Source organism: Stegostoma tigrinum, chromosome 7 (genome assembly GCF_030684315.1).
Source record: "Stegostoma tigrinum isolate sSteTig4 chromosome 7, sSteTig4.hap1, whole genome shotgun sequence".
Taxonomy (NCBI): Eukaryota; Metazoa; Chordata; class Chondrichthyes; order Orectolobiformes; family Stegostomatidae; genus Stegostoma; species Stegostoma tigrinum.
This window is the reverse complement of record NC_081360.1, coordinates 26,543,806-26,571,451: the sequence shown is the minus strand read 5'-3', so window position 1 is coordinate 26,571,451 and position 27,646 is coordinate 26,543,806. Positions and strand designations below refer to the sequence as shown.

The 27,646-nt window shown below is 42.1% G+C and overlaps 1 protein-coding gene across 8 annotated transcripts in view; it reads left to right on the top strand.

Annotated features, from left to right (window-relative positions):
* Positions 1 to 27,646, top strand: part of LOC125454231 (protein unc-80 homolog) — a 246,595-nt gene that overhangs the window by 62,107 nt on the left and 156,842 nt on the right. For 5 of the 8 annotated variants that reach the window (XM_048534782.2, XM_048534788.2, XM_048534787.2 and 2 more), the window contains exons 13-20: positions 3,111 to 3,443; positions 6,219 to 6,350; positions 11,185 to 11,332; positions 12,130 to 12,237; positions 14,116 to 14,264; positions 20,927 to 21,090; positions 22,068 to 22,166; positions 25,223 to 25,431. In XM_048534782.2, coding sequence (XP_048390739.2) covers positions 3,111 to 3,443; positions 6,219 to 6,350; positions 11,185 to 11,332; positions 12,130 to 12,237; positions 14,116 to 14,264; positions 20,927 to 21,090; positions 22,068 to 22,166; positions 25,223 to 25,431 — 1,342 coding nt within the window. The remainder of the gene's footprint in view (positions 1 to 3,110; positions 3,444 to 6,218; positions 6,351 to 11,184; positions 11,333 to 12,129; positions 12,238 to 14,115; positions 14,265 to 20,926; positions 21,091 to 22,067; positions 22,167 to 25,222; positions 25,432 to 27,646) is intronic. The other 3 variants (XM_048534790.2, XM_048534789.2, XM_048534786.2) reach the window with 1 other exon arrangement.

The window sequence follows — 27,646 nt, the reverse complement described above, 5'->3', positions numbered from 1 at the left end:
GATCATTTCTGCAACGGCCAAATCCTCATACAATTGCTTCACATTGATTATAGGTAGCTCAGTTGGATGGATGGCTGGTCTTCAATGCAGAGTGATGGCGATAGTGTGGGTTCAATGCCTGCAATGGCTGAGGTTACCATGAAGGATTGTCCTTTTTAACCTCTCCCCTTACATGAGGTGTGGTAACCTTCAGGTTAAACCAGCACCAATCGTCATCTTCTAATAAGAGAGCAGTCCTATTATTCAGTAGGACAGTGGTGACTTTACTGTTACCTTTTTATTGCTGCTGTGATGAGCCTGTTGTTTACTTGAGTCTTACAATCTATTCTATGACTTCCAAGTGTTACAATAGAGCTGGTGAGTTCTGTTCATAAAGGGATAAAGGTTAAGGTGAGAGGGCTGAGGGCTAAGGTGAGAGGTTACATGGAAGTTTGAAGAGATGAAGAATGAAGAGCATGAGCATGAGGATGAGGGTGATACGTGAGAAGTATGCTTAAAGTGGTCTGGAGTTTAAAAAGTATGTAGCTGAGTCGATACTGAATTAGAAGCACCAATCCGAGACTTTTGGGAACAAAGACTATTAAAATGCCCTTTTGGTTAGCTTGGCTACAAGCAACTTCACACCCTGGAAGATCTGTCTCCCAGGAGTCTGGAGACATAAAGAATTGCAATGCTGGAAATACTCCCAGCTCCTAACCCCCATCTCTGACATGAAAATCCAGTCCCTGGTCTCTGATGAACATTTGGACCAGGTTGGCCCTGGGTACCGGCCGATGAGTTTTCTTATACAAATTTGCTGTCTCAAGTTTGCATACCAGCAGCAACTACAATGGCTTGTTGGTCCGGATCCTAAAGAGACTTTTAACTGTTTGGCCGAGGCTTGGCTTTGTCTTGAGGTTTTGCTGTGGGCTTACCTAGGGTCCTTCCATTCAGGAAATTTCCTGAGTGAGGCTATGCAATTGCCTTTGCCCAAGTGTTGTTCCCTCAGTTCAGTTGGCCTGCCGAGGGTGTACGCTTCTATTGGAGTTTCTTACAACTCATACGTTCCACTTGCTGAAATTTCCAATGATAAACTGTAGAGCCTGTTTGAAGTCCAGCTGGACTTCAGCTACAAGGCACTTTTGCTTGGTTACATCATTAATCCCACATACCAAACAGTCTGTCAATATCTCATTAAGGATTAAACCAAAGGGATGCCCCTCTGCCAGTCAGCTGAAACGGCTCAAAAATCCCAATAAGGATTCCCCGGTTATCGAATTGCTGAGTAAAACCAATGGTGTTTCAGAATTAGAGGAAACTTTGGGTCATAATATTCCTTAACTAAATCTGTCAACTCTTGAAAGGTTTTAGTGTCTGGTGCCTCAGAAAAGTTAAGCTCCTCGTACATGTGTTAAAGGAGATATACAATAATTGCATCCTTATGTGACCTCGTGCTATAGAAAATTGCATTAAAAAGAAGCATTACAGCCGATTTGTGTTATTGAAACGCACATCATAGCGGAAACACCTGTAAATGAAAAAACTGTGCATCCACAAGCTGTCAGCAGAATTACTCGTTGCTTTTCATCATACAGTGAAAAGCTCTGTTTAAGAGCAGTACAGGTAGACCACAGTAAACAAAGGATGTACAAAGCAAAAAGACTTAGAGGCATACAGGTTACATTGTAGGTTACATTACTTGAGGCTAGATTCCATTCAACACACTGATAATGGCCTGAAAGAGCTATTCTTGAACCTGCCCATGCAAGTGTCTTTCTGCCTGATGGAAGAGGCTGTAAGATGTCATTATCAGAGTGCAATGGGTCTCTGATGTTGGCTGTCTTTCTGTCGCAGTGAGCCATGTAAATGGAGTCCATGATGAAAGGTTGGCCTGCATGATGGTCTGGGCTATGCACAGCACCTTCTGTAGTTCGTATGATCCTGAGAAAAGCAGTTGCCACAAAAGGTGGTTGTGCACCTGGACAGTATGCTTTTGATGGTGCATCTGTAGAAATTGATGAGGGACCTTTATGGACATGCCAAATTTCCTGCAGAAGAAGAGGCATTATTGTGCCTTCTTGACTGTCGCATTTATGTGGGAAGTCCAGGACAGGTCATCTGTTATTGTCACTCCTAGGAACTTGATGTTCTCCACTTTCTGAACCTTAGTTCCATTGATGAAGATGGGGATGTGTTCTCCTCCTTTCTTTCTGAAGTCAATGACCAGTTCTTCAGTTTTGCTAATGTTGTGAGACAGATTGTTTTCATTGCATCATGTCAAAAAACCCGCTATCTCCCTCCTGTATTTTGACTTGTCACTGTTGATATCTGAACCACACGGTGCTGTTGTCAGCAAACTTGTAGATGGCGTTCATTCAGAATTTGGCAACACAGTCATAGGTGTACGGGGAGCACAGTAAGGGGCTAAGGACACATCCCTGGGGGGCTCCAGTTTTGAGTGCTAGTGTGGAAGAGGTGCAGTTACCCATCCACACTGATTGTGGCCTATGGGTCAAAAAGCTGAGGATTCAGTTGCAGAGGGTGGAGCCAAGACCAGGGTCACGCAGTTTTGAGATCAGTCTGGATTGGATAATGGTGTTGAAGGCTGGAGCTGTAGTCAACCAGCAAGAGTGTGACTTTTTGAAATATGTTCATTTGTGCCTTTGTGTCTGAGATAATGAGGTAATTTGAAGAACTTTTAAAGCTGAATGCAGTTTGCTAATTCCCAAATTGCAGATGTGGCAGGTTTTGTGAGCTTTGTCTTATCCAGGCAAAATGAAATATAACTCAGCAAAAGCCTAAATACAAGTGATTTTTAACTGGAAGATTAATGTTTTGAATTCCTTGCTTTTTTTTGCACCAGAGTGGGCTGATTGTTTGGGTTTCGAGATATACAATAAATAGCTGCATCCACAGGCCAAGATCTCTATTCTTCATTGTTGTTTTGTTTTGTTGTGTTTTTATTGCAAAGATATCTTGATAGGACCAAATAGCTTAGTCAAAGGATCATCATCAACAGCTGTGTTGAATATTTTAATTTTAGAAAAGAAAATTCGCATCATCTTAAACCTGTGTATTGTGACAGTTCTTGCTATTGCATTTGTAAATTAACTTTTGTTTTTACAATTTAGGTCATTCTAAAAGCATTGTATGTGGTACTTAACCATGATATCAGTTCTCGTATATGTGATGTGGGGCTAAACGTCATTGACTGCCTACTGCAGCTGGAAGTAGTTCCTTCAGCGGATAAAAAGTACAAAATTGAAGAAAATAAGGAGAATAATACAGATGAGAAACGGCAGAAAGAAGCAACCAGTCAGCGAGCAGCACCAACAGGATCATCTGGTACATTTGGAGCGCCACCAGAGGATGGAAATGGAAATGCAAGTGGAGGTGGAGATGGTGGCGGAGGAGGTGGAGGTGGTGGTGGAGATGACGGAGATAAAAAGAGCAAAAATCAGGAGGTGGTTTGATGTTATTTTACACTATTAGCTCACAAAAGTTGCAAAATGTCTGAAATATAATGCACTTTCTCAGCAAATCAGTCAGGGATTAGCATCATCAAGTTAAGGCAAACTTAATTTCTAGGACACGGTGGTAAAATTTCCGTGAAGTATTATGTGCAAGAATTCTAGCATAAATTTCTTTCTAAATTGAGGAGCAAATTATCAACTATTTATTAATACCAGAATCAAGCAAAAAAAAACCAAAAATATGTCATTTTGTCATGTCTTCTTTTCCATTCTCTAAAAATGCTCTGCTTGTAATTCAGAATATTTATGACAACTGGTATCAATTGAGTGAGCAATGTAAGGTGAAGCATCTTGAAAGACATTTTACAAGTCTGTCTCTAAGCAACTTCAAAAACACAAGGGCGTCAAGTAACATTTACCTCTTGACTCATAAATTCAATTCCTTTCAAAATACTTATACAACCTTCTCCATATTGTACTTCTCAAGAAAAAAATACTTAAAACTGTCATGCTTCCCCTTGTGCAAAACGTTCAACATTTTACACTTGTTGCCTTCTTGATAGAAATGATGCACCCACTCTTCTAGCAGTACAGGACCCATGGTTCACAGAAACATTTGATTTTCTCAGGTAATACTTATTCTTACAACCTACATATGAGTTGTAGTTGTGTTCTCAATTTTGGAGAACATTGGCTGAATCTTCGGATTTTCATATTGGGACGAAGCAGGAACCAACAGGAATTAGACTCGTCAACACTCAAAGCTTTATAAGTCATCCACAATAGCTGCCAGTGCTAAAGCCAGTTCTTTACAAAGTCTGGCGTGATACCTGGAGGCTTTGTCCAAGTTACAATAAAATTAATAAAATAAAAAGTTATTGTTTTGTCCTCGCCCCACACCCCATTCAACTCCCTATCCCCCCTTTGTACCAACTAATGCCCCTCTACCTAACCCCTTGGCCTTATGTGTGCTTCATACCGATCCATGCCCTTATATACACACCTTCATTATGACACTTACACTTCATGCCAATGTATGCATCTTGCCTACGTGAAGACCCTTTGTAACCTCTATGTGAAATTCATACCAACTCTACCCACCCCATGCTTTCTAATAATCTTGTGTCAGCACATGACTCTCCATGCCCACATCCCCCCCCCTCCCCTAGCAATTTACATATTCACATTATGTCCTGATACCCTTCACACCAAACGACCCACTATCCAACGTGGGGAGTCCTCAGGACCATGGTAAAATGAAATAAAATAATGTTTCACGTGTCTATTGGAGACTTCATTATTTAGGAAGAAAGTCTTATTGATAACATTTAAATGCTTTCAAGTCTCCATTCCTTATGTAAGCAAATGTTTATTTTAAGTAATAAATTCCATATGAAAACAAACATTTGTAGCTTATAGATCCACAATCAAGACAGCTAATCTCTTCATATCCACTCGGAGCCGTCAATTAATTTGTGAATTTACAGGCTGTCCCATGCTGTGATAATAATTGGTTGTGAAGCAGCCATGCAGTACGAACCCTATAAAGACCACTCTCACTTTTCCAATGAAGCTTTCTTTTGACTCTCTGCAGTTGGGAAGACACACAGTCTGTCTTCACCCATTCTGCCATTGACTATATTTTGTCCTGTAGTCCTTTGGCTATCCTTGCATTATCGGTGTCCCTTTCAGAAGCAAAGAGCTCACAACGGCATTGCTCAAGGGATTGTTAATACACACAAGTCATTCACGCAAGATAATGATCAGCTGATGGAGTTGCTGTGTGCTGTTAAATTAAGAGGGGTAAAGAGGCAAATCACTTACTTCAGTTTTTTTGTTTCATTTCCACTCCATGACTTTGCGAGACAGATTTTGCAAACACATTGAATATTCAACTCAGAACACCTGTGGTTAAATTCCTCAAATTAAATAAATAATTTAAAAGTTCCCCACTGACATGAGGCAGCTGAGGAGCCATGTACTTGAGTAAGCCATTACCTCAAGGAGGGAGTGAAAATAGGGAAAAATTTCAAGCCTGTAAGCTATTAAAATTATTTGAATAGTTTGAATTGTTTTTCTCCGATTATAATGAAATTATACTAAATTATTCAGCAAAGCCAGCATTTTTAATTGTGGCAGAATTGTTCCAAGTGTGAGGGGAAATGTGTGAGGTGATTGCTAATACACCGCTCGTATCAGTGAGATGACTCATAGACCTTGACACTGGTCAGCTTCTGCATCCTAAAATTTACCTGTCGTGGCCTACTTGAGATGATCCAGCAATGAAAAAGATAAGATTTCTTTTTGCCTGTTGCAGGCTGGTGCTCCTGAGGATTGGTCCCCTCTCCTTAAACAGCAGGCAAATCATATTGTTTTCCGGTCAGGAAACAAGCTACTTTTCCTGTCTTCTGAGGAACCAGATGACTGGAGCGGTGGAGGGTTGAGGTCATGAAGAGCCAATTAAATGCCCAGCGAAAAAGAGCTTGATTTGCTGGCCAGTTGACAATGACACCCATGGACCTTCTCACGTGGCACTTAATTGCTCATGTGGTGGATTTTCTTTCCAGAGCTACCTCCGCCAAGGATGAGAAAATTTGTGTCCTAGATTACAAAATTCCCGTTACTGTGCGGGCCCTGTGGTCTCCCTTCACGGATGTAAAGCTATCCAGGAGGAGAATGCCATTCCTCAGTCCAGGGTTTTGTTTTCTGCAAATGTTTGCAACTGGTCTCTTACCTGGTACTTAAAATGTATTTATGATTCATCAGGATGAAGATACCACAGGCAACATTCATAAACTTACTTTAACAATGCTGATCAAAATAGTGAAGTCACTGGGATGTGCCTACGGTTGTGGTGAGGGCCACCGTGGCCTGTCAGGAGATCGTCTCCGCCTGCAAGTAAGTGGCTTCCGTTTATAAAGAGGGACATGATCATTAGAAATGTTGTAGAGGTGAAAACAAAATGACACATAGTGTGTTTAGAGGCTAAGACACCTTCAGTGAGCAAAGAGGTTTTAAGTTTTTTTTTGTTATTACTAGCTGTTCAATATGCCCCGCGATAAACCTACAAAAGTGCAGACTACTGTTCCCAATTCTCACAAAGTTAGAACTCAATCACGTTGTGGCCTCCCTCAAAGTCGATTGGAGATTTTTCAGTTCAAATAATTAACATCTCAAGGGGGTTACCATCAGTGATCTTAGTGAAAGCTGATCCACTGTCGTCTTGGAACCAAACCAAATATGACGGTACATCTTTAGTGGTACAAAATTATGATCTGGTCCTAGTACTACACACTTTGCCCTTCAATCATTTGACTCTACCTAAACCTTAGTGTGTCATATGAGCGCAAAGTGCCGCAGATGCCGAAAATTTGAAATCAGGGCAAAATTTACGGGAAAAGCTCAACAGGTCAGGTGGCATCTCTGGAGAGAGACAAAGTTAATGGCCAGAATCTTCTACTCCCTGGAGATGGGGATTATGGAGGCTGCTATGTGCCATGCCTGAATCCCACCACCTTCCTCCCCCTTACCAAAATTAAATGCCTTGGTCAACCTTCCTGCCCTGCTGCCAGTTGAGATCTACTTCAGGGTCTCAGCACACTGCCACAAAGATTTCCCCAACTACAAGTGGGTCATGTGGAGTGCATGCCCGCTGCCCTATGGATAGCCTATCACCTAGAGGTGGGGGCATGATCCTCAATCAAAGGAGAAACTGGATGTCAGGCAGGCATTGCCTACTAGTGGTTGCACCCCTGCCCCTTTATCTGCTCACACACAATGCCCAACCTGAGAAGCTGTCACCATATATGACTTACTATTCTGCTGGGTCCACAACTCTCCTGGGACTACAGGGGTGCTTATACATGGCTGTCGCCGGGGGAGGCAATGGCCTCATAGTGTTATTGCTGGACTGTTAATCCCAAGACCTAGATAATGTTCTGGGGACCCAGGTTCGAATCTCGCCACGGCAGATGGTGGGATTTGAGTTCAATAAATATCTGGAATTAAGCATCTAACGATGGCCGTGATTCCATTGTCGATTGTCAGGAGGAAACACTCATCTGGGTCACTGATGTCCTTTAGGGAAGGAAACTGCCATCCATACCTGGTCTGGCCTACATGTGACCCCAGACTCACAGCAATGTGGTTGATTCTTAACTGCCCTCTGGGCAATAAATGCTGCCTGGCCAGCAACACACTCATCCTGTGAATGAGTAAAGAAAGAAATACACTTAGATAATAAAATGTGAGGCTGGATGAACACAGCAGGCCAAGCAGCATCTCAGGAGCACAAAAGCTGACGTTTCGGGCCTAGACCCTTCATCAGAGAGGGGGATGGGGAGAGGGAACTGGAATAAATAGGGAGAGAGGGGGAGGCGGACCGAAGATGGAGAGTAAAGAAGATAGGTGGAGAGAGTATAGGTGGGGAGGTAGGGAGGGGATAGGTCAGTCCAGGGAAGACGGACAGGTCAAGGAGGTGGGATGAGGTTAGTAGGTAGATGGGGGTGCGGCTTGGGGTGGGAGAAAGGGATGGGTGAGAGGAAGAACCGGTTAGGGAGGCAGAGACAGGTTGGACTGGTTTTGGGATGCAGTGGGCGGGGGGGAAGAGCTGGGCTGGTTGTGTGGTGCAGTGGGGGGAGGGGACGAACTGGGTTGGTTTAGGGATGCAGTAGGGGAAGGGGAGATTTTGAAACTGGTGAAGTCCACATTGATACCATTAGGCTGCAGGGTTCCCAGGCGGAATATGAGTTGCTGTTCCTGCAACCTTCGGGTGGCATCATTGTGGCAGTGCAGGAGGCCCATGATGGACATGTCATCTAGAGAATGGGAGGGGGAGTGGAAATGGTTTGCGACTGGGAGGTGCAGTTGTTTGTTGCGAACTGAGCAGACTTGTTCTGCAAAGCGGTCTCCAAGCCTCCGTTTGGTTTCCCCAATGTAGAGGAAGCCACACCGGGTACAGTGGATGCAGTATACCACATTGGCAGATGTGCAGGTGAACCTCTGCTTAATGTGGAATGTCATCTTGGGGCCTGGGATAGGGGTGAGGGAGGACGTGTGGGGGCAAGAGTAGCATTTCCTGCGGTTGCAGGGGAAGGTGCCGGGTGTGGTGGGGTTGGAGGGCAGTGTGGAGCGAACAAGGGAGTCACGGAGAGAGTGGTCTCTCCGGAAAGCAGACAGGGGTGGGGATGGAAAAATGTCTTGGGTGGTGGGGTCGGATTGCAAATGGCGAAAGTGTCGGAGGATGATGCGTTGTATCCGGAGGTTGGTAGGGTGGTATGTGAGAACGAGGGGGATCCTCTGAGGGCGGTTGTGGCGGGGGCGGGGTGTGAGGGATGTGTTGCGGGAAATACGGGAGACGCGGTCAAGGGCGTTCTCGATCACTGTGGGGGGAAAGTTGCGGTCCTTGAAGAACTTGGACATCTGGGATGTGCGGGAGTGGAATGTCTTATCGTGGGAGCAGATGCGGCGGAGGCGGAGGAATTGAGAATAGGGAATGGAATTTTTGCAGGACGGTGGGTGGGAGGAGTTGTATTCTAGATAGCTGTGGGAGTCGGTGGGCTTGAAATGGACATCAGTTACAAGCTGGTTGCCTGAGATGGAGACTGAGAGGTCCAGGAAGGTGAGGGATGTGCTGGAGATGGCCCAGGTGAACTGAAGGTTGGGGTGGAAGGTGTTGGTGAAGTGGATGAACTGTTCGAGCTCCTCTGGGGAGCAAGAGGCGGCGCCGATACAGTCATCAATGTACCGGAGGAAGAGGTGGGGTTTGGGGCCTGTGTACGTGCGGAAGTGGGACTGTTCCACGTAACCTACAAAGAGGCAGGCATAGCTGGGGCCCATGCGGGTGCCCATGGCCACCCCCTTAGTCTGTAGGAAGTGGGAGGAGTCAAAAGAGAAGTTGTTGAGGGTGTGGACGAATTCAGCTAGGCGGATGAGAGTGTCGGTGGAGGGGGACTGGTCGGGCCTGCGGGACAGGAAGAAGCGGGGGGCCTTGAGGCCATCTGCATGCGGAATGCGGGTGTATAGGGACTGGACGTCCATGGTGAATATGAGGTGTTGGGGGCCAGGGAATTGGAAGTCCTGGAGGAGGTGGAGGGCGTGGGTGGTGTCACGGACGTAGGTGGGGAGTTCCTGGACCAAAGGGGACCATCATCCTCCGACACTTTCGCCATTTACAATCCGACCCCACCACCCAAGACATTTTTCCATCCCCACCCCTGTCTGCTTTCCGGAGAGACCACTCGCTCCGTGACTCCCTTGTTCGCTCCACACTGCCCTCCAACCCCACCACACCCGGCACCTTCCCCTGCAACCACAGGAAATGCTACACTTGCCCCCACACCTCCTCCCTCACCCCTATCCCAGGCCCCAAGATGACATTCCACATTAAGCAGAGGTTCACCTGCACATCTGCCAATGTGGTATACTGCATCCACTGTACCCAGTGTGGCTTCCTCTACATTGGGGAAACCAAGCGGAGGCTTGGAGACCGCTTTGCAGAACACCTCCGCTCAGTTCGCAACAAACAACTGCACCTCCCAGTCGCAAACCATTTCCACTCCCCCTCCCATTCTCTAGATGACATGTCCATCATGGGCCTCCTGCACTGCCACAATGATGCCACCCGAAGGTTGCAGGAACAGCAACTCATATTCCGCCTGGGAACCCTGCAGCCTAATGGTATCAATGTGGACTTCACCAGTTTCAAAATCTCCCCTTCCCCTACTGCATCCCTAAACCAGCCCAGTTCGTCCCCTCCCCCCACTGCACCACACAACCAGCCCAGCTCTTCCCCCCCACCCACCCACTGCATCCCAAAACCAGTCCAACCTGTCTCTGCCTCCCTAACCGGTTCTTCCTCTCACCCATCCCTTCCTCCCACCCCAAGCCGCACCCCCATCTACCTACTAACCTCATCCCACCTCCTTGACCTGTCCGTCTTCCCTGGACTGACCTATCCCCTCCCTACCTCCCCACCTATACTCTCTCCACCTATCTTCTTTACACTCCATCTTCGGTCCGCCTCCCCCCCTCTCCCTATTTATTCCAGTTCCCTCCCCCCATCCCCCTCTCTGATGAAGGGTCTAGGCCCGAAACGTCAGCTTTTGTGCTCCTGAGATGCTGCTTGGCCTGCTGTGTTCATCCAGCCTCACATTTTATTATCTTGGAATTCTCCAGCATCTGCAGCTCCCATTATCTCAAAGAAATACTCTTCTTGGTTCTACTGTGTGCAATAATGTCTGGCCTCTGATTGGCCAGCAGCTCTCACTATATGAAATAACAAGGTGTAGAGCTGGATGAACACAGCAGGCCAAGCAGCATCAGAGGAGCAGACATTTCACTAGATGAGTTTCCACCCCAGGGTCCTAATTCCAGACAGAGATCGTCTTGTGGCTCGCAAGTGGCTAATTGGCATTTGGCAAGGCTAACATTCCCTGTGTGAAACAAAACAAGTCTCTCTGCAATTCACGACCACCACAGAGATCCCAACTACCCAAACAAGGTTCTGCCCAATGTTCCTGGTGGATCGCCCTTCATCAGAATTGATGAAAGGCCATTGACCAAAAACATTGTCTCTGTTCTTCTCTTTGCACTCTCCTGAATGAAATTACATTGCTTTCTTGATCTTTCATTGAAACATTGCTTATTCTAGCAACAGTTTTATACAAATTGTTCAGCAATACTATAGCTAATACTAAGCATTGTTTGTTTTAAAATGTATTAATCATTTTAGGCACAGAACTGTCTTACTAGATTGTACAAACTTAGCAAAGTGCATTTTCGCCAAACTCTGCGGGAGTATGTGAACAAGGATTCCCTGAACAATGTAGTGGATTTCTTACATGCTTTGCTAGGGTTTTGCATGGAACCAGTTACTGACAGTAAGTACGGCAACTCTTTCTATCAAATGTTTATTACCTGGCAGTCATCAAGTATATAATCAATAGATCTTGATTATATGCAAATAGTTACAAGATAGCTACTTGTATCTATCTGACTTTCTATTGGATTATATTACAATACAGTAAAACTCAGTATTTCTTTTTCCCATTTCATTTTTGTTTTCCTCTCCAAGTTCTCCATGCTCTTTACTTGATTAGTAGCATATCCATATGAATAGTAAAGTGTGAGTTGTTCATTAATTCACCCCTCTAAGATTGAAAAGTACCCCAACTCTCCATGTATTTTTGCCTGTTAGCATCATTAACATGGGAAAGTCATTTTGTGAGGATTCACAAAGCAAAAACACAGAGTTTGTCACTTTGGTGCACTAACCTCCAGAATTTAGGAAACTAAAAGAGAAATTGAAGGTTAAGATTCAGTAAACCTGGAGATTGACACTTGAAATCATAATTTTTTTGCAAGTCCTCCCACTAAATTTTAAATCAATCTCTACATCCAAAAGACTAAATTAATAACATTTTCTTCCTAAAAATTGCAGCTACCATTTTTCCTGTTAAAGAGAGAGTGAGTTCACATGTAATGCCAAACTAAGTGGTCCTAACCTTCCATAAAACTCAACATTTTGCATGAAGGATCCAAAGCTTCCTGTCTGTTGTTAAAAAATCTCACTGGAATTTTTTTTTGAGAAATCCCCAAGATGTGGATATCCTCTCCTCATGTTCATTTTTTAGTTTCTTTAACAGCCATTTATTTTCCAAAAATTTATCTTTAATAGCACTAGGTATTCAGATCCGATCAGCTGGGGGTTGCAACGTCCACTTTAGGCGCCCCAGCCTCTTTGAAACAGGAAAATTGGTGGCTCCAATCGGGAGGCCTACCACAGGTAGGTACATCTTACTTATTCGTTTCTTCGTAAATAGAGGAGGTGAACTTAAATGTTGCATGGGTGGGCTGATGATTGCAAAGCCTTATTCAGAAATGCTGTGTTGAAGTTGTTCAGAAGTGTTTTGACTTTAAGAACTTTCTGAAGTTAGTTCCAATAAATGCCAGAATAAGAAAAAGCAGTTTACTAAGCTGTTTGCATTGGGAACATTGAAATTAAAGTATTGTGTTTTCAGAAAATGATTTTCTTTGTTTGTATTTTTGCAACAAACTGAGAAATGTCTACTTCCTTCTAAAAAGATCCTGAAAAGGGGTTTTACCTGTCAGAGACTGCAGGTATTGTTGTTAATTTTAATTGACAACAAAGATTTGGTAGATATTCAGCCATTGGGTATATTTAAAACCAAAAGACTAAGGGAATTAAGAGATAGGACAGGAAAGTGGCATTGAAATCAAAACTCAGCCATGGTCATATTAAATGACGGAGCAGGAAATTCTTTTTACAGACTTGCAGAAGTTCTTAAGATCTGTTATATTGTTTTTATATATTTGTTAGTCTACTGTCATTCTGTTTTTCTCCCTTTCTGCCAATGTTTTGACCATTTTCAAAAGTCCTTCACATCGTTAGGTTTAATAATCTTTTTGGCAATGCTGGAAGCCTCTTCTTTTAATCCAAATCTGTAGTTATCTCCAGTTAGATCACATTTCTTGTGGAGGTTTATTCCCTCAGAAATAATGCATGTCTCACATGTCTATTGAGAATTAGGAATATTTTCATTAAATTGTTTGCATTTCTTATCTGCTTAGCTCTTCTAATCTAAGCACCTGATCTAACCTCCCCTAGGCAGCTTGTTCCTTTCTGCATAATTGATTTTTTAAAATTTTAAGACTGTAATTTCGCACTTAAACAATATGCAACTTAGGGTGACATTCGTAATATTATGATCACTTTTGCGTTGAAGTTTCTTTTCTACAAGATTTCTCATTGTCTCTGTATCATTATATAATACTAGTTCTAAAATAGCTTCTTGCCTACTTCTTGCCTTGAAATATCGTTCTAGAAAAACATTCTTGTGTGACGTTTCCATAGTTGCTGACAGTGCATCTCAAGTTGGAAGTGCCCTCCCCCCACTTCTCTCTCTCCCTCTCTCTCTCTCCCTCTCTGTCTCTCTCCCTCTCTGTCTCACTCACCATCTCTCTCACATGCTGTGGCAGGTTGTAAGACTCTCCCTTTGGCCCATGTGGAGACAATCATTGCCAGGTTTCTCTCATTGATTACCTCAGAGTGCAAAGTCATGACTTATTTGACCCTGATTCTAGGTTCCTGACTTTAAATAATGCTCCATGTTATGGGAATAAAATCTTTACCTGTACAACGAATTAATCTGTTTTGTTGTGAATGCATTCGGATATCATGCCTTTTAACTTAACTACTTTTTCCTGTTCTTTTTTCCTGCTGTTCCTTCCTAATGCTGTACTTGATTTTACCCAAATTACTACTACCGTCCTCAACCTAATTTATTTTTATTAAAAATTAAGTATGTGTTAAAAAGATGGAAGTTAATCTTTAATGGTTGAGATATAGTTTCACTTAGTAGCAAATGCAATTCAACAATGATTATGTAAAAATTACATTTAGAGATTGACTATAGACTCACACAGTTGGAACCTCACGCAAGTTAAACTATTACTTGCAAAATATCTTGCTAATTAATGTGTAAGCATGTAACAAAGAAGCGGCTTGCAGAGCAGTGAAAATGAATGAGAACAATCTATGAAGATTAAGGGAGGCTGCAGGAAAATTGGTTAAGAAGAGCACAAACATGTGAACGTGTACCTTAGTGAACAGAACATTGATTTATATTTTCCATACATTTAGACAAGGCTGGATTTGGAAATAATTTTACCACTGGGGATAGTAAATCAGCTGCACGAAGTATGGAGGCAATAATTGCGAGCTGCATGTTCAAACCTCTGATCACACGATGTGCATCCACTACACATGAATTACACAGTGCTGAAAATCTGGTAAGAATCACTTTTGGATGCCGTTTAGTTGGTTTTGATATTGTCTTCATGGTGTGTCCTTATATATTCAAAGAATCATAGAACTCCTGTAAGTACAGAAAGATGTCATTTGGCCCATTGCGTCTGCGCAGACCCTCTGAAGAATATCCCACCAACGCCCCCACCCCATCCCTATAAACCAAATGGGGTTTCTAACCATGGCTTACCCACTTAACCTGCACATATTTGGATCTGGGGTCGAAACCAACACAAACACAGGGAGAATGTGCAAACTCCATGCAGACAGTCAGACAAGAATGGAATCGAACCCAGAACCCCGGTGCTGTGAGGCTGCACTGTTGACTAGTGCTAATCTGTTTCCATGGGAAACATTTTGTTAGAAAGTAAATAAATAACTGTCTTCCACCTTCTCTGTTGTTTATCTGGATTCGAAGGGTTTCATTTAGCCACTGCCCAGAAAATAGACTTGGGGATCACAGGGCACAATTAGCCCATGCCTGTTGACTGCTGAGCAGGATGTGTAGAAATTTTATTCTGGCTATTGTTTCAAATGATTTTAGCACCCAACTATTTATGACTGCCTAAGAAGAAGGCCAATATTGAGAGTGGCAAGCGCCACTTAAAACTGGTGTGCCCTCTTCCCAGTTAGCTAATACCCTGCAGAGGTCAGGTATGTACTCCGTGGGAGGAGCAGATGCTGGCAGTCTGACCTGGGACAGACTGCGTAATGGCACAACAAGGGAGAGTGTGAGCTCCGCGGTCTTTCAACTAGGTGAGGGAGGTGGAAAGTGTAGGAGATTTTTTTGTACATTCATCAGAGACGCAATGGGAATAGGTGTCTGTGAAGATCAAGGCCAGGACTCAAACCCCGAGGATCCGAATGCAGTAGCAGTAAGACGCTCAGTGGTCTCAGGAGCCAAGAAATTTTTGCCTGCATCTTCCATTGTCTTATTTTACCAGCTGCATCACTGGCATCAGCTACAGTTCAAATTACATATTCCTATCATTCCACAACCAACAATTTCCATTAATCAGGACTCATGCCTGACATTCAGATGCTTCAATTTACCCCAGCGCAGTTACTATTGCAGCAAACCCCACACCTACATCTCTAAGATTGTACAAACTGAATTAATTAATCGTGACCACCACATCACACAAACCGATGGCACGGCGTTCTTTAACGGGGCATTGGCTTCTTAAAAATGTACAGAAAAGAATGAAGAAAGCTAATGTAATGCTCTCCTTTGTGTCTAGAGGATTGGAATACAAGAATGCAGATGTTATGCTGCAGCTATACAAAACCCTGGTTAGACCCTGCTCAGAAGTACTTTGAGCAGATCTGGGCACCACATCTTAGGAAAGATGTATTGGCCTTGGAGGGAGTGCAACATGGGTTTATAAGAATGATACCCGGACTTCAGAGGTTAAGTTTTCAGGGAACTTCATACAAATTCAACCTGTTTTCACTAGAATTTAGACAGTTATTAGGTGTTCATTAGGATATTAACAGGAAGACACAGGTTAGTTAAAGATAAACAATTTTCACTGGTTGCAAATTCTGGAACTAGGGGACATAGTTTGAAAATTAGGTCCAAGCAATTCAGGAGAGATGTTTGTAAGAACTTCTACACACAAGGGTTGGTGGATGTTTGGAACTCTCTTCCACAAGCAGTAGTGGAGCTAGATCAGTTGTCAGTTTTAAAACTGAGTCATTTTTTGGTCAGCAAAGGTATTAAGGGATATGGGCCAAAGGCAGGGATTTGGAAGGTAGGCCGCAAATCAGCCATGATCTCTTGAATGGTGGAGCAGGCTCAAGGGGCTGACTGGCCAACTGCTCTTCCTATGTTCCCGTGACAAGTGGTGTACAACCTCTTGTAAAATTTTTCCTGAGTTGTTGATGGCAGGTGGTCCACACATGTGCCAGTGAACATCATTCACCTTTGTTAAGTACAGCAAGTCCTCACTAAAATAAAACCAAGAACTTCAGATGCTGGAAATCTGAGACAAGAACAGAAATTGCTGGAGAAACTCAACAGGTCTGCCAGCATCTGTGGAGAGAAAGCAGAGTCAACACTTAAGGTCCACTTCATCAGATTAGTTCCGATGAAGGGTGACTGTACATAAAACATTGACTTTGCTTCCTCACTTGTGGTTGTGTTTTTGAAAATCATGTCTTTAAGTGAAACGTGGCTTCCCACGATGATCAGTGTTAAAGACAGAGTTGGGTTCCCATGGACACTTCTTGCTTGGAAAAAGTAAAAGATAAATTACTTAATAATTAGATGCTGAAGGACTTTTCTCAGCAGAAAGCAACTTGAAAATATTAAGGTGTACATTCCTAAATGCCTACATTTATAACCAGAATAACTTTTAAAGCAAATTTAAAAATATCAAATAAATACAAGTGCGATAAAGTCCAAATCAAATTCACCTGAAGTAATTTTTGATTGACCGGGCTCCACATAGTGGTAGAAGTTGGCCAGTGAGGGCAGAACTACCTGCACTGAACTATCTGCCAGTTCTGTAATACAAGTTCAGAACCGAAATGGATACCAGACACTGTAAAGAGTAGATCCGAGGACAGGAATATGGAGACTGGTTACGGGAGACAGAAAGTGGGCTGAGGCCAGGGACAAACCTGAGAAAAACTGAGGCAATGAGTGTGGGAGGAAAGCATGGAGAAATATTCTTGAGATCAGGTAGAATGTACAGGTATTGTGTAGCAAACAGTATTAAACTGTAACTCACATTGATAACTGAATATATTGTCACTTTGTATATATGACAGTAAAGAGAAATAACGGATAAGTTAACTATAAATAGGGAATTACTGTATATACACTATGCATAGGAGGAAGAAAGAGAACCACCTGGAATACATATATTAGGGTTCCATGCTCTCTGTGATTGATGTCATTATGCTATTGCACACGTACCCAGGAGTGATTATTTGAGTAAAAGTACACTTAATCCTTTAGCCTACACAACCTGAGGCACAGGAATAATTGAAGGAGGATTTATGGAGTCTGTGTGTTTTCACCATGGCCAGTGATGGAACTGTAACCATTGAAGGTGATAATATTCTACTTTTCCTTCATAGATTCTATCTCTTTTGCATTTGAAATGGATTTTGCTGCTTGCTCCAGATCTGTCACTGTTCACATGCTAATTATTCCAAACAAAATTGCTGGTGGTGAATCCATGTCCTGAAGTGCCTAGTTCACGTAGACGACATTAAGTAAACACAAAAGAATCTTCAACACTTTTTGCACAGACCCTAGTTGACCCAAGTAACTGTAAGCAACTACAAAAAGTCCTGGCAACTTATAGAAGCAAGGCAAGATCCAGAAGAAAGCCTCCAACAACTAAACAAGAAGCAGTTAATCATCTTTTTAAATAGCATTGGTGTTTTGAATGCACTGCAGGGTTTCGACTATCCTGCTGCTCAACATATGTTCAGCTGTGCAAAATGAAGAAGACGTTTCTGAATGGTCCAAATGAAACTGTTGGCAAATGCTTATCGACTTTATAATCTGCCTGCTCTCCATCTCTACACTTCTGGCAGACCTTTACTGCACGCAAACTAATGGGCCCACCAAACTGCCATCTGGGCAGATCCACCACAAATGCCATCTGAACTCACAAAGGCCCTTGTAGCACTCAAACAATGAAAATACCAGTTCTGATTTTGTGTTGAAAATGTCTGTGATTGGGAAATTACTGTTAATATATATTGGAACTGTTCATTTTTCATGTAAGTTTTTATGTGGTCAGACTCTGAGTTGTCAAAAATAGTTTGGGGGAGGCAATGAAGAAGTGATATTATCACTGGATGAGTAATCCAGAGACTTAAGAAATGTTTTGGGTACTTGGGTTCAAATTAAACTTAAATTCAATAAAAATTTGGAATTAAAAGTCCACTGAATTCAATGTTGATATCTGTAAAAACTCATGTGGATCATTAGAGAACTTTAGAGAAGGAAATCTGTTATCCTTTTTAAACACCTTAAAATATTGATCATGATCAAGGCTGATGACCACATACAGCCTCTTCTTTGAATGATGAATCAGTGCTCTTCCATATTGAACACCACTGGGAGGAAATGGCAAGGGAGACAATAGTACAGAGCATACTTCGCGTGAGGGACTTCAAAGCCCATCACCATAAGTGTGCCTGCATGATTGACCAAGTCCTGAGTAGGTTGATTTCCGAAGGACAAAGGCCTGCAGGTGGTGAGTGTGCCAACAAGAGTGAGAGCGTAGTTAACCTCAGTCTCACCAAGCTGCATGCATCTGTGCGTGACAGTACAGGTATGAGTAAGCATTTTACAATCCTTGTGGAGTCAGAAGTCCTGTCTTCACATTGAGGATGCCCTCCATTGTGTTGCAGGGCACAATCAATGCACTAAATGGGGTTGACTTTGAGCAAATTTAGCAACTCAAAACTAGACATCCATGAGATGCTATGAGCCATCAACAAGTATGTAGTATCATACTGCAAATTCATGTCCCAGGGCATGCCCCGATCTACCATTACCATCAAATCACGGATTAACCCCAGTTCATTGAAGAGTGCCAGATCGCATGCACGGAACAACAGCACAAGTACCTAAAAATAAAGTATCCACTTGGCGAAGCAACAACACAAAGTTCCTATGTCCCTGGCAGCATATCCAAAAACCAATAGGCAAGAGAAAGCCATTCCACAACCAGGTCAGAATTTTTGGAAAATTCATTCATGAAATGTGGGCATTGCTGGTTAGGTCAGTATTTATTGTCCATCCATAATTGGCAGTTGGGAGTCAGCCATTTTGCTGTGGGTCTGGAGTCACACATAGGTTAGATCAGATGAGAATGACAGATCAAATTGGGTTTTTACAATGTACAACAGTAGTTTCATGATCACCATTAAACTTTTAATGCCAGATTTTCACTGAACGTAAATTTTGCCATCTGGCAAGGTGGGATTCTAAACCATGTCCCTAAAATATTTGTCTGGGATTCTGGAATACTAGTCCAGGGGCATTACTACTATGCCACTGCTGGCCACCAATGCTCTGTACCGCTGACTCTGCCTTCAGCCAAATTGTTTCTGTCCTGATGCAACATTGGCATCCCCTTGATATTGTGAAGAATTGCCCAGGTATGTGCTATGTGTGAAAAGCAGGACAAATTCATCTGGCAAGTTACTGCCATTCACCTCCTGACTTCATTGCAGTGTTGGTTCAGAAATGAACAAAGGACTTAAATTCCAGAGAAGAGGTGAAAGTGACTGTCCTTGACATAAGTTTCACAACTGCCAAGGTAAGGACTCACAGAGACCTAGAAAAACTAGAGTCAATTGGAATTGATGGAAAGTCCTCCACTGGCTGGAATCATACCTGGCACATAGGAAGGTGCTTGTAGTTGTTGGAGATCAATCATTTCAACTCCAGGTCGTCTCTGGATGAGTTCTTCAGGGTAGTGTCTTAGATTCTACCATTTTAAACTGCTTTAGCACTGATTTTCCCTCAAATTCAGAAACGAGGATGTTCAATGAAGTTTTTGCAATGTTCAATACTATTTGCATCTCCTCAGATTGTGAAGCATTCGATATTTAAATGCTATAAGATCTGGATAATATCCAGATTTGAGCTGACAAGTGACAAGCAACATTTGTACCATTCAAGTACTGGATGATGACCATTTCCAGCAATCTCCCCTTTGACTACACCACTATCGACTTTTTGGGATTACCATTGATCAGAAACCGGACTAGACTAGCCACGTAAATACTGTGGCTGCAAGTATAACTCAGAGGTTTGGAATCCTGCAGTGTTTAATGCACTTCCTGACTCCCTAAACCTTATGGATACTGGACAAGGTGAAAGTCAGAATGTGATGGAAAAATTTTCACTTACCAGAATTAGTTCAGCTGCAACAAATCTCAAGGAGCTTAACACCATTCAAAGCAAAATGTGATTTTCATTGCATCCACAAACATGCACTTCCTCCACTACTCAGTAGCAGTTGTATCAACCATCAGAACAGTAGCATGTACTATTGACATTTAGGGTTCAGTCACTGCCATTTAATACTTCAGTTGCAAACTTATGCCTCACTTTTAGTGTCTACTGTTTTCTTTTTGGTTGTATTTATGTATTATGTTCATAGAACACAATAATTTTGTAGGTTATAAGAAGAATTATTTCCAGCAGAAAGGAATTGCTAATTATGATGAATAGAACATTAGGCAAAAGACAAATATGATTAAAACAGAGATAGTAGGAACTGCAGATGCTGGAGAATCTGAGATAACAAGGTGTAGAGCTAGATGAACACAGCAGGCCAAGCAGCATCACAGGGGTAGGAAGGCTGACGTTTCGGGCCTAGACACTGCAGACAATTTTCGGAAGAAGGGTCTAGGTCCGAAATGTCAGCCTTCCTGTTGTTCTGATGCTGCTTGGCCTGCTGTGTTCATCCAGCTCTACACCTTATAATCTATGATTAAAACAGACCAGTTTTGGCAGATCATTGCTGGGGTTTAGTGATTTTTTTTTGCAATTTCAAAAGTGCACTTAAAAGACAAAAGGAGCAATTGCAATCGACTCATTTTTGCATTAGTTAATCCTTAGTGCATTGAAACAAACAGCACTTACATGAATAATGTTTTTTTTCAGGGACTTTATTGTGACATTCGTCAACTTGTTCAATTCATCAAAGAGGCTCATGGCAATGTTTTTAGAAGGGTGGCACTAAGCGCTCTCCTTGATAGTGCAGACAAGGTAACACCTGGCAAAAAACCTGAAGAAACTGAAGAAAAGAAAGTGTCAGTCAGCAAAAGGTATGTGATAGTTATACAAGATCAGAGGCCATTTTTACCTATTCTCCTATTGGTGTCCCTGGGTTGCTCACGGAGATGTGCATTTGAATCCATTCAGTTGTGTTAGGCAACTCAGCGAAAACTCTGGTTCAGTTTTCTTATTTGACTCGTTGGTAAAGATTGTCAATGGCTTGAGACTCGAGCGCTAATCCTTCTGGATCCTAGCTACTAATTGCCATCCAAAGATTATCTGTTTGTTCTGACTCAACCAAACCTCAATTAGTACTAACATATTACCCATAATTCCATGACTCCTACATTTATATAACCTCTTGATCACCACCTTATCAGTTGTTTGTCTAGAATCCAAATCGATGACATCCATTGGTTCTTCCTTTTCTAAACTGTTAGTTGCAACCTCAAGAAAAACTGAATAAATTTGTCGAGTAGACATCCTTGTGGTACCACACAGATTTCAACCTACTAATCTGATCATGGCACATGTGCTTGTTAATGCAGCCATGCCTAGATCCATACTGATCCATTCTGGGTGGCATGGTGGCTCAGTGGTTAGCACTGCAGCCTCACAGTGCCAGGAACCTTGGTTCGATTCCAGCCTCTGGTGACTGCCTGTGCGGAGTGTGCACAATCTCCCTGTGCTTGGAGTTCCTCCAGCTGCTCCAGTTTCCTCCCACAGTCCAAAGATGTGCATGCTAGTTGGATTGGCCATGCTAAATTGCCCGTAGTGTTCAGGGGTGTGGGGGTTATAGGGGGATGGTCCTGGGTGGGATGCCCCAAGGGGCGATGTGGACTTGTTGGGCTGAAGGGCCTGTTTCCACGCTGTAGGGAATCTAATTTAATTATTTCCAACCTCATGAGCTCTTACTTTGTGTTGCACCTTTTTGTGTGACATCGTATTGAATACATTTTGAATATCCAAATGCATCATGTCTTCAGTTTGTACTTGTGTATGGTAATTAGAGTTTGGTTGGTTGCAGAGTTGAAGGAGGATTAAGCACTGATAAAGCTCAAGCCTCAGCAGCACCAGATGAATGCCGAAGTCTGGTCTCGAGTCGTCCTCCTCAGACTCCGGAGCAGTGAGTGATATTGACTTGCTTACCTTTCTTTCCCTATCCCTCACACACCAGAGCAGTATCCCAAAGGTAGAATGTTCCTTTGAAGCATTTCTAAAGGCTTTATTACTTGTACCTCTCCAATTTATTTTGTTCTTTTCATGTGAAAGAAAATTCAATTTTTCTACTCATTTGATCTAGGGCCATAGAGATCTAACAGCATAGAAACAGGCCCTTTGGCCCAACTTGTCCATGATGCCAGCTTTCACAATTAAACTCGTCTAATTTGCCCAAGTTTGGTCCAAATCTTTCCATACCTATCCCATCCATGTACCTGTTCAAATGTCTCTTAAATGCTAAAATTGTACTCACCTCTACCACTACCTCTGCCAGTCCATTCCAGACACTCACTATCCACTGTGTGACAAAAGAAATGCTCTTCAGGACACTCTTTTGTCTCTCCCCTCTCACCTTAAACCTGTGCAATCTATTTTTTGACCCTCCCACCATGGGAAAAAACTGTTGGCTATCTAACTTATCCATGCTTCTCATGATTTTATAGACCTCTATAAGGTTACCCCTCAGTCTCCTACACTCCAGAGGAGAAAAAAAAAAGCCCCAGCCTATCCAGCCTCTCCTTGTAACTCAAACCTTCCAGTCTAGGTGGCATCCTAGTCAATCTTTTCTCCAGTCTTTCTAGTTTAATAATATAAATATCGATCATAACTGTAAGAGTGAGGTTTGTACAAGATGTGTACTGCACTGTATCTGAATGAAAATTTTGCTTTATTTTTATGTTTGCATTTGAGGATGTTGGCTTGCTCACTGAGCTGGCTGGTTATCGTACAGACATTTCATCACCAGGCTAGGTGACATCGTCAGTGCGGCCTCTAATGAAGCGATGTTGTTCTACTCCACTTGGTATTTGGTAAATAGCTCGCCAGCTCGGTGAGCAAGCCAACAACCTCGTTCACAACACGAGCTACAAATCTTCACAAGAACCTATTTGCATTTGGCTTAATCAACAGTGGTGTTTGAGCTGAACAATCACTAATGTAATCATTTTTGATTTTATTGTAACAATATGGAAAATTGGGAGTATTGTTGATAGTGAGGAAGACGGTCAAGGGCTACAGTCTAAAGTTGATCAGCTGGTATGGATACAGTTACAAAGTTTAAAAGACATATGGATAAGCCCATGAATAGGAAAGGTTTGGAGGGATATGGGCAAGGAGCAGGCAGGTGGGACTAGTTTAGTTTGCAATTATATTTGGCATGGACTGGTTGGACCGAAGGGTCTGTTTCCATGCTATATGACTCTAAATGCAGCTGGAATGCAATTTGAGGGATCAAATAAGGTACCTTAGGAAGGAAAAATGATGGAATGTAACTCGTATTTTTTTTAAATGGTAAATGAGTCAATGCAGGTTTATTTGTTAATTTTATTATCACTAAAATATAGCATTGCTGTTACTATTACAGTTTTTATATCACTCTAAGTTATGCTCTTTATACTTGTATCTATTATAATCAGCAAAATATTTATCTTTAAGTGAATTCCTCTACAAATCTCCTTGTTTAGTCTATTAGTTTGAATCCTCCATTATATCTTAGGGATATAAAAGACTTCTTTGATCGTTGGCTTAAACTAAACTTTAATTTTCTTTTGTATTGTTACAATCACATTATCATGCACATCAACATATACTCCCAAATTTTCTTTCATACATATAAACAAGATACTAACTTAAATTATTGGTAGCATTATTTACCACACCAGCTTAAATCTAACAATGCATGATCACAGTTTCCAAAATGTTCATGTCCACATGAAGAACAAATGTCAGATTAAATTCATATATTGTACGAAATCAAATTACTAATCATTAATGCTCTCCCAAGAGATTGATTTAAAAATGAAACAAACAGAACAACTCATTTGTCAATGACAAACAATTCACTTTTTGGCCCCCACTGAACATCATTGTGAAGTACCTGACAAATACATGTGGATAAATCTTACCTCAAAACAATGTCACTCTGTAAAATTAAGCCAAATAATATGAATTAGGAGCAGGACAAGGCCATTTAGACCATGCTGATCTGCCTGTGGCCTTAATTCCACATCTCCGCCTCCCTGCAATACCCATCAAAAAATGCTCGAAATGTTTGATCTGTTCAACTTCTCTTCCAATTTGATTTATCCTTTTACACTTGCTGCTCTGAACGCCTCTAGCAAAGGTTCAGGGCCAGCTTTGGATCAAAGCTGCACAAAAATTGTTTGTCAGTCTTATTGAGTAATATCTTCACTTTCTGCTACAGTTATGTTCTCTTTCACAAAATAAAGCTCATCTTGTTTTTTTCCTTCCTTTCTTTTGCAATCGTTTATTTTATCAGAATTCATTGTGCCTCACTCAGCTGAAATTTATTTCCACTATCATGATACAATTAACTTGCAAAGCTTCTTAAATTATTTAATTTCTCCATAGAATCATAATTTCATATTTCAGCATCTTGTTCATTGTAATTTCTAGCATGAGCATAAAAGATTTCCAAGAATAGCATTAAGAATAAATGTCACTAATATTTTAAAGATAAATCCTGAGGTGCCTGGAAAAGTGGTAGAGTCATGAGAACAAATATTAAGCAAGGTGTTTGAGTAGTGACTCCAGATTTTCTTTGGTTTTTCCGGCTTTTAAACTTCTCTTTAAATAGTTCCAACAGCTGCTGCAGACAGAAAGCACTTTTCAGGTTAAGGCTTCTTTTGAGCAGTGCCAGCTAGCTCAAATGGTGATGATTTCACATTAAATGGTGCAGCTCCTGAAGTGAGCAATTACTTAACAGCACATTTAGCTTCCATTTCTGCGATCAGTTCTGAGGTCCCTCAAATGAAGCCCTCAAGCTGTCATAAATCAAGATTCTTTTTGTGACAATTTTTTGCATGCAATGCACGTTGGTGAAATAAAGCGTTCTAACATTTCAATGTACTGATTTCTTGTATGACATTGAATGTGGTGACGTTGATGGAGTGTTTGTTAATAGAATATTGTCTATGCCTTTTTTTTAAAAAATGAATGCAGCGAAGAACAAATTCCAGGAGCTCTTTTGGGTCGAAAAGACTTTTGGCGCAAAATGTTTAAATCTCAAAGTGCTGCAAGCGACACAAGCAGCCAATCTGAGCAGGATACCTCTGAATGCACAACTGCTCATTCTGGAACCACCACAGACAGACGCTCACGGTCACGGTCTAGAAGAATTTCTCTCAGGAAAAAACTGAAACTTCCAATAGGTTGGTTCTCAGTGACTCTCAGACACAATGTCCAGCATGGTGACAGGTATACAATGTGACATAGGGGTGTATTGCTGTAAGTACATAAAGCATATACAATAAATATTGGCTGGGAGAAGAAAAATAAAATTTGGCTGTAAGAAAATTTGTAATAAAAGACCAACTTCAAATAAATTAACCTTGTGCACAAAATTTATCACAGAATGGCAAGGATGAGGTTGCAGAATACTTGGGAGTGCATGATAAAATAGAGCAGAATTAGCAAGCGGAGGTCATGCCTGACAAATTTGTTCTAATTATTTGAGAAAGTAATGAGAATGTTAGACAAAAGAGACCAGTGGACATGAATGGTTTGAATTTCAGAAGGCCTTTTGACAAGGTGCTGCCCAGGAGGTTACTAAATAAGCTAAGAGCTCATGGTGTTAGGGGCAAGGTACTGGAATGAACAGAGGATTGGCTGGCAAGCAGAAGGCAGAGAGTAGTGATAAGGGGATCTTTTTCAGGAAGGCACCTAGTGATAAGTGGAGTTCTGCAAGGGCGCATGTTGAGAGCACAAGATATACAAGCAGAATTAGGCCATGTCTGTTCTGCCACTCAATCATATCTGACATGTTTCTCAATCCCATTCTATGCCTTCTCCCTGTAATCTTTGATCCTCTTACTATTGGAAAATCAGGTCAAACCAGATTATAGCCTAACAGGTTTATTTGAAGACACAAGCTTTCGGAGTCTCACTGTTCTTTCAGGTGTCGGTGATAGAGAGGTGGCATTGGACATACACACACTCATGTACTCTCTGCCTCCCTCCGTCACACACACAAACACTCTCACACACACACACGCACACGCACACACGCTTACTCTCTCTTTCTCACTCACTACCTCACACACACAGTCTCACTCTCTCTCCCTCTCTCACACATACATACACACTCTCCCAGACACATGCACTCTCACACTCTCTCCACCCATCTCACACACTCACTCACACTCTCTTACACTCTCTCCCCCATAATCTCACAATCACACACAGTCTCACACACTTACTCTCACATGCACATGTGCACACGCACGCGCGTGCGCGCGCACACACACACACACACACACACACATATACAATCTACTGGGTGAATTTTCATTTGCATATTTGGCTTTGCAGATACATCCTGTTTTGTTCAAAAAGCACACAATTCATAGACAGTTAATGCAGTCTTTTAGAAATTCCTACTTTGGAAATAAAACCAGTCTGACTCCTAATTTAAATGTAAACAGATTCTAAACAAGGCCTCACACCTAAATGGATTGTCTGACTTGGGATGCCACCTCTGATATACTGAGGAAACTGATAAAACTTTTAGTTATCTCATGACAGTGACTTGAAAGAAATTTGGAAGTTGCCAGATTAATCCTTTCTAACTGTTTAAAGATTTAACAGCCATCTTAGGTTTGCTTGACACCACATCAGTTCTATGTCCCTTTGATCTTTTGCTTATAAATTCTCGGTGTGATGCCACCTCTCTCACTGGCACCTGAAGAAGGAGTGAGACTCCGAAAGCTATAACTGGGTGTTGTGTGATTTTTGACCTTGTCCACCTCAGTCCAACGCCAGTGCTTCCACATCTAGAATCTACCTATCTCTATCTTAAACACACTCAATGACTTGGCCTCAACAGCCTTCTGCGGCTATAATTTTTCCACAGATTAACCACCTTCTGGCTGAAGAAATTTGTCCTCATCTTAGTTCTAAAGGGTCGTCTCTTCACTTTGAGGCTGTAATACGGGAGGCGATGGCCTAGTGGTATTATTGCTGGACTGTTAATCCAGAGATCCAGATAATGTTCTCGGGACCCTGGTTCGAATCCCAAATGGCAGATAGTGGAATTCAATAAATATCTGGAATTAAGAGTCTAATGATGACCATGAATCCATTGTCGATTGTAGGAAAAACCCATCTTGTTCATTAATGCCCTTTGGGGAAGGAAACTGCCATCCTTACCTGGTCTGACCTACATGTGACTCCAGACCCACAGCAATGTGGTTGACTCTTAACTGCCCTCGGGGCAGTTGGGGATGGGCAATAAATGCCGCCTATCTGGCAACGCACTCATCCTGTGAATGAATAAAGAAAAAAAATCCTCAGGTCCGAGTCTCTTCCTACTGTTGGAAACATCTTCCCCACATCCACTCTATCCAGGCCTCTCAGTATTCTGTAAGT